Raw genomic sequence first — 7,407 nt, forward strand, 5'->3', positions numbered from 1 at the left:
TGTGAACCAGCTTTGGCGACTGAGCAGGGGATGGATGAGGGGTTCTGTTTTGCACACAGAAGGCATCGTAATGGGAATTTCAAGAAGGGCCGCATGTCTACATTTCGCGTGCGGTTCGGCTGGGGATGTAGCCCTGGGGGTCTCAGCCCAGAGGGCACCCCAAGCGGGCGTGGACAGCGATGCGAGCCTTGAAACAAGCCTGTGAATTAGGTTCTGTGACGGTCTCTATTTTATAGATGAGGAAACCAAGGCTCTGAAAGGCCGCACGGCTGTTGGACGGCACGGCCAGGATGACAGCCAGGCAGCCCTTCGGCGTTTCGGGACCAGAGCGGTTACTTATATTCCACGTCAGAAAGTCAGAAGCTTAAGTATCTCCGGGCACTCGCGAGACTGGCAGTCTCAACCGACAAATGAGGCATCTGGACCCCACCTGCAGGACACAGGGAAGCCGTGGAGATTACAGGAGGGTGGCATGTCTACCCATTGGCCAGTCAGAACTGGAGTGGCCACAAGGAGAGCAGAGGCCACACGAGAGGGAAAGGGAGAGAGACAGAAGGGGGCAGGAGAGGGAGTCTCCTCCAGGAGATGGTAGGGATGGAGGGGAGGGGACGCCCTGGACAAGGTACACCGGTCAGTCTTTCAGGCGGACTGGGGTGATGCCAGGTGGGGTAGGAGCGAGCCTGAGTGTCCCCTGCGCCCCTGGAAGGACGGTGGGGCCAGGTGGGAAGGGAGCACTGGTGAGGATAACGGTGAGCTCAGAAGCAGGAGCGCTCCACCCAGACCAGCTCCGGGGCAGCCCCCAGGCCGAGGCTCGCCGACCGGACCGCGCCGGGGCAGGGCCGCTCGCCTCTGCAAACCCACAGTCGGACTCCAGTCCTTCAAGGAGCCCCCGGAGTGAAACCGTACGGAGCAGAAGGCTGCAGGTCAGTGCCGACCAGCCTGGCCAAGCGGCGCATGGGACCTGCTTGTGGCTCCGGCTGGTATGAGCTGGAACCCACAAAGGGGCCCCAAACCAGGTGCAGCGCCAAGGAAGGGGGAGAACGGGATGAGGGCAGGCCTCACAAAGCCTCCCAGTGGCTCCAGTCCCGGAACCCAACTGCACCCAGGAGCTGAGGGCAGACGCCAGGCTTCTTCAGACCAGAGCTGCCAAGGGCTCCCACCTCTACCCTGTCGAAGACGCCCAAGCACGTGACCGGTGGGGGGCGGTGGTGGGGGGTGCTGCAGCAGGCAAAGGGCCCCCAGCAAGTCAGAATGAAAGCTTCTGGAGGCAGAACCCACTCCTGCCCCAGCTGTCTAGACAGACACATCACTGCACCCTGCCCCCTCCACAGGGATGAGTCACTCCTCACAGCCTGGCCCGCCCCCAGCTGGTTTGGTCTTCAGGGTCACAGCCAGCTCCAGCATCTCAAGGACAGCCAAGAAGGGGGCGGGCTGTTGGGAGGATGGGTGGTGATCCAGTGCTCGTTCCACTTGCGGCCCCCAGGTCCCCCTCTCCCCGGCTCTAGCGCTGCGTGGGGAGGCCCAGGCTGGGGAGAGGACCCTCCTGGAGCTGCATTAGCACGTGTCACGGCTCAACTGGGTCACCCGTGAGACTGGACTACTTCCAAGTGTAGACAGTGCCACACCCACCTCCCCCCCAAATACCACAGGCCCAGGAGATACTTTTTCAGCCCCAAATTGGAAGGGCAGGCTGCCCTGGAACTGGGAGGAGAAGCCACCTCTTCCCCTCACCCTGCACCCTTCCCTCCCTCCTCCCCAGTAAGCACACAAGACAGTGGTTTTGGTCTAAAATGATGGACGTTTAGACATTGACGCCAGGCTTGCACCTGACCAGCGCCATGCCAAGGGCAGGCAGAGCAAAGACAGAGAGGTAGGGAGCGGGCACTGTGGGGGCACCAGCCAGGACCCGGGGTGAGGGCGGGGAGGGGTTGGCCACAGTGACTCCAGAAGTGCCAGGTCCAGGATGTGGTCACAGTCAGGGGCTCCTGGAGAGCTAAGTGAGCTTCACCCCTCCTGGGGATGCCCGGTGCCCAGCTCAGGAAGCAACCTTGGCCAGGGGGTTCACGTCTTCCCAGAAAGGGGCAGGGCCGGCCTTCCAACCACCGTGGGCAGCGGCATCACCAGCCAAGTCCTTGGCTCTTGACTGCCAACCCAGGGAAGGGGTGGGGCGGTGCTGTCCATCATGCTGTGGTCCAGGCTTGGGACCCAGACCACAGAGGCAAGTCCTGCTGGGCGAGGCCGGCCTCCCTTCTTCCGCCCTCTGGATACAACGCTGTCCTTTCCAACCAGACCCCTCTTTCCAGCCACTTGCCCTCACTCACCACGTAAAGCCCTCGACAGAGGCAGTACCCACAAAACAGAATGAGGGGCAGCCCTGGAGAGCCGCCAGCTTCACACAAGGTAAGAGGACACTCACCCCTGGACGTGGCAATGAAAGGCTGGGCCTGCCTGCTGCTACATCATGGTTCCGGCGTGTCACACACCAGAGTAGGAAGACAACACAGGACAACGCTTACCCACACTTGAGGCTCCTGCAAAGCTTGAAGGGGGGGGGGAATTTCCCCAGGGGGCCCTGGCCGGAAGCACACACAAGCCGGCCAGTACCAGGGCCACCGGACACCCTCAGACAGCACAGGACGGGTGGCTGGCTTCCGCAGTGGGCCAGAGACACTAAGGCACGAAGCTAATCTAAGCCCACTGGGGTGAGGTGGGGAGAGGACAGGCTCCAAGGGACCTCGTCGAGCCAGCAAAGCACACAGTGACCAAGCGATGACGACAGCCTGTTCCTTTTCCAACTTGGCACAGGCTGGAGGTGCAGGGTGATGACCCGGGGGTGCCAATGGCTCTTGCTAGAAGGGGCTGTATGTCCTGGTGGCCCCTAAAAAGGCCTCTGGAAAGCAGGGAGAGCCCTGGACGAGGCTGGCACCCCTGCGCAGGCCCAAGGGTCAGTCCCGAGTGAGTTGGAGTCTGGGAGGCAGAGGCCGGGCTAGGAAGGTCGTGCGATGACTCCAAGGCCCTACCGGTCTCCGGTGGGCCCTGCGTGAAGATCCTAAGGAGGGAGCAGGAGCGAGGAGTGGGGAGCGGGCGCCCATCTCGAGGAGGCAGAGCCCCGGTGGGCCGCCCGGAGCTTCAGGGCTGCCTGCGCAGGCCGGGGCGCCCAAAAGCCGGGTGCATGAGGTTCTCGGTGATGTAGGCCACGAGCAGGCAGATGACCACCAGCATGACGCAGATGGAGCCGCCCACCGCCGTCATGGCCACCACGATCTCCCGCATGCCGGCCGGCTCGGCAGCGAACTCCACGCACTCGGCGGGCCCGGCGGGCTCCGGGGCGGCGGCGGCGGCGGCGGCGGCGGCGGCGGCGGCGGCGGCGGGCTCGGCGCGCAGCGGCAGCGGCTGCAGGCACAGGCGGTAGCGCACGCCGTCGTGCACGTCGGGCAGCAGGTAGTCTCGGCAGGAGGCGCCGAGCAGCACGCGCTCGCACGGGAAGCGCGTGTAGGCGCCGCGCCACGAGCAGTTGAGCGCGAAGGCGCGCACGCGGCGCGCCTCGGCCGGCGCCAGGCGCCACTGCAGCAGCACGCTGCGGTTGCGCAGGACGCTGGCGCGCAGCGAGCGGCCGGCCGAGGCGTGCGCCGCGCAGCCGGGCGCCTGGCAGCGGAAGCCGCGCGCGGGGCTGCGGAAGCACAGGCGCCCGCCGCCCGCCTCGGGGCCCTCGGGCAGCACCTTGTAGGGGCACCAGGGCGCGTCGGCCGCCGGCTCCCAGCCCGGCGGCGTCGGGGCGGTGGCGGCGGCGCGGGGCGGCGGCGCGCAGGCGGCCAGCAGCAGCAGCAGCGGCGGGGCGCGCATCCTGCGGCTGGGCGGCGCGGCGGGGCGCGGGCTCGCGGGCTCACGGGCGCGGCGGAGGGTCACGCGGGCCGCGCCGCCGCCGCTCCCCGCGCTCCCCGGCGCGCCGCGCCCTCCGCCGCCGCCGCCGCCGCCGCCGCCCGCTCCGACCCGCCCCCGCGCCCCGTGCGCGCTCGGACCCGGCGTGGCGGCGGGGGCGGGGCCGCCCCACGCCCCACCCCCCTTAACCCTCGCGGGCCCGCGGCCCCCGGAGCGTGGATCGCCGAGGGGAGGGGGTGGCCAGCGCGGCCTGGAGATCCCGGCCCCGCGCGTGGGGCGGGGTGAGATGCGACGGGCCCCGCGCGCACGCGCGCGCGCGGTCCACGCCGCCTGTCCCTTCTTTTGTCGCCGAGCGAGCGGCTCTCCGCCCGTTCCTCGCCCCCTCTAGGCGTCTCCGAAGGCTCTCTGGGGACCGGGGTGGGGGGGACGGGGCGGGGAGTGGTGGCCTCCGAGAGCCGCTCTTCGACCGCCCTTGGCAGCGCCTCCGGACAGGGAGAGGAGGCAGCGCCGTGGAACGCTGAGGAGTCTGGGTCACTCTGCCCTAGGCTGCCCCATTCCCCAGATACGCGGTGGGGACCCAGGGTAAGGGTCGGCCTGCAGTGACGAGGAGGGGCCGAAGACGGACACTTTACTTCACCGGGTTAGAGGCAAGGCAGCGCCCACGCGGGAGGGGCACCGGAGAGACGAGGATTCCTTTGATGAAAACTTGAATGGAGCTTCTCATCAAAGAGCATCCCCTGCTCTAATCAGTCCTCTACTTCTCTCTTCCCTTCCCACGCATGACCCTGGGCTAGCCCCCCTCCCCCCATGCCCTGGGGAGGGGGTCAGGGCTGGGCAAAGGGAACAGCCCCCAACAAGTTCACCTGGCGCATCCCCGGGGAAGGACGGACACATACCTTCTCCTACTCTTGTCTTCAGGACCAGCCCAAGACAGCAGCCCCTCAGTGCTGTCCCTGCCTAGAGGACCCGGTTCTCAGGACACCCCTCCAGGGCTGGGGGTCCGCCTGACCTGAAGGGACCTGAAGCAGAAACACGTCAGGTGCAGGGGACATGTCTCTGTCTGAGGGGCTACTCTGCCCTGGGAAGGGAGGCGACAAGAAGTCCCTGGCAACTGTCTCATGGACCCTGTGTTCCCTGTAGCACCTCCCACGTGCTGTTTTCACCTGGGGGAGAGAGGAGGGACTATGTGGGCTGCAGCACTCACAGAATCCTTGCTCCCCACCCCCAGCCTTAATAATTCCTGGTCATCCCAGAAAATCCTAGGGCAGCGCTAGATCTCAAGGCCTCTACCAAAACCTGAGGCCGAGGGTCAGAAGCCCTGTACCCAGCATGCCTCATTACCAGCCTGGAGGACCCTGACCCCGACACCAGGCCCCTCCAGCTGGTTGGGACCCTGCAAGGGTCTCCCCAGGCCTCTACACCTCGTGGGGAAGGGTTGTGGATAGATTTGGGGAGGGGTGCTTGTTGGCATGGAGGGCCCTGGGCTCGGACTGCCCCAGCTCGGTGGGGGACTTGAGCGCTTCCACAGGGAAGCAGAAAGTGATGATGATCTAGGAACTTCTATGTCCCTACCCCGAACTCCTTGGGCTGCGGTTTCCCATGGAAGCCTGAAGCTCCTGCAGTCACTTTGCCCCAGGCGACGGTGTGGGGGTGGGGGAGGCCCCGTTCTCTCCAGTGGCCCAAATCTCCACTACTGTGGCATCTCTGGGCCTGAGGACCTACGGGTAGCCAATCTGCCAGTCCACCCCACGGAGAAGAGCCAGGCAGAAATAGGAGGGCCGTTCAGCATTTTGCAAAGTGGCGAGGTGGAGATCTGGTTAGATCCAGCCTGATGCCTCTCTGGGGACTCTGGTGTCCGTGACCTGAGCCTGTTCTGAGGCTGGGGGCTCACCACTGCAGAGCTTTTCCTGGTCAGGGCAACTCCTGGCCGGGTGGAAGGGTTGACCATGAGGCTGAAGGCTCTGCTGTCCCCCCACGTGGGCATTTGCTCCGTCCAGGGCATCCTGCCTACTGTGGGCAAAGAGCGAGTGAGGGAGGGGAGACCTGTGCCCGCGTGTCCCTGTGTGAGTTCTGTTCAGATGCAGCAGGATTGGGGAGGGCAGACGTGAGAAAGGCTTTCTTCCCATGTGAAGTTCTGGGCCCTGGAAGCAAAGGAACTGTCCCCAGAGACCACAAGGGACACCCCCCAACCAGCCTACACCCCACATCAACCTCCACACCCACCTCCATGGCTGCCCCTGCCAATGGCCAGCAGAATAGCTACTGTACTCTTCCCGACACCCAGTCCCAGGGCGTGGCTCTGTGTTGCCACCAGCCACAGCCTGAGGGGAAAGTGGAAGGATTGGGGCCCTTTCCTCTGGCCCCCCAGAGGCAGTCCATCTGTGATCCCGGATCCACCAGTCCTGAGAACTTCCAATGAGAACCCCCTTCAGCCGCCCCCTGCCCAGAAATATAAGGGCTAATGGGGATTGTGGGAGCATCTGGGCCTGTTGTAATCTCTGCTCCATGAAGGGGAGGGGAGGAGGAGGTCGAGGGTCAGCACGCTCCCTCCCCAGGTAGCTGAGTGCGGCTCCGGTGGCCTCCCCGCCAGCAGAAAAGGCACGTGGGCAGGACCCGTGCACATCCATCAGCTTAGCCCGCCTGCCTCCCGTGCACAGACCACGTGGCCCATCGCTCAAAGTTCCCCCCACCCCGCCAAAAGCACACACACACACACACACACACACACACACACACACACACCCACACACCAGCTTTCCTTTCACCAACCTTTCAGGACCCCCAGAGGCGGGGTGGGGTGGGCTGGAATAGGTGGCCCCCACTTCTGCCTGGGGTCACCTTCTTGGGCAGGCTCGTGGGAGACCAGGGGAAGGAGCCTGGGCTCTGCAGGCACGGAGGCTGGCCACTGGGGTGCAGCCAGGCTGAAGTGAGAGAGACGCCAACTGAAGCTGAAACCCTGGTGGTGCCCACCTGCCCCCCCTTCCGACTTCCAGGAGTAGTGACCCCTCATTTCTCTTTGGGAACCTCCTTTCTCCGTCCTCACCCTCCCTCCCCCGCCCACGGGCTGGCGGGGCACCCGGGCCTGGTCTCTCAGACGATGATCTCCTTGGCCTGGAGGCCTTTGCCGAAGGGCGCGGGAAGGGGCATTTGCTCCGCTGGAGGGGACGGACTGCCAGCTGCTGCAGCCCTAACGAGGTGTGGGAAGAGCTGGTCTGAGAACGAAGCCGACCCCTGAGAAGTGCAAGCAACCTGCACAGACTCTTTGCTCCGAGGCTCCGGATCCAGCCTTGCCCGAGGCTAGGAGTCCCCCGAACTTCAAGGCCACTGGAGCCAGGAAAACTCCTGCCTAAACATCGACACACCTATTTTCTAACTGTGCACCTCGGAGTCCCCTGGATGCGTGACCTGGAGGTCCTAAGCGGGCCCTGCCAACCTCACCGACTTCACCTCTTCCTCCTCCACGGACCCCTTCTCTTTCCTAGGACCCCCAGGTCATTCTTTCGGCCTGACGGCTCCTCCCTGCAGATC

The 7,407-nt window shown here is 65.1% G+C and overlaps 1 protein-coding gene across 1 annotated transcript; it reads right to left on the reverse strand.

Moving 5' to 3' along the window:
* Positions 1–1,778: 1,778 nt before the first annotated feature.
* FNDC10 (fibronectin type III domain containing 10) lies at positions 1,779–3,843 on the reverse strand. Its single transcript, XM_030327522.1, has one exon. The coding sequence runs from the start codon at positions 3,841–3,843 to the stop codon at positions 3,130–3,132; it is 714 nt and encodes a 237-aa protein (XP_030183382.1). The 3' UTR covers positions 1,779–3,129.
* Positions 3,844–7,407: the final 3,564 nt, after the last annotated feature.

The sequence above is a fragment of the Lynx canadensis genome, chromosome C1, assembly GCF_007474595.2.
Source record: "Lynx canadensis isolate LIC74 chromosome C1, mLynCan4.pri.v2, whole genome shotgun sequence".
NCBI lineage: Eukaryota > Metazoa > Chordata > Mammalia > Carnivora > Felidae > Lynx > Lynx canadensis.

What these genes read in the sequence shown, in the direction of transcription:
- FNDC10 (XM_030327522.1), bottom strand. Translation starts at nt 3,843, where the DNA reads ATGCGCGCCCCGCCGCTGCTGCTGCTGCTGGCCGCCTGCGCGCCGCCG.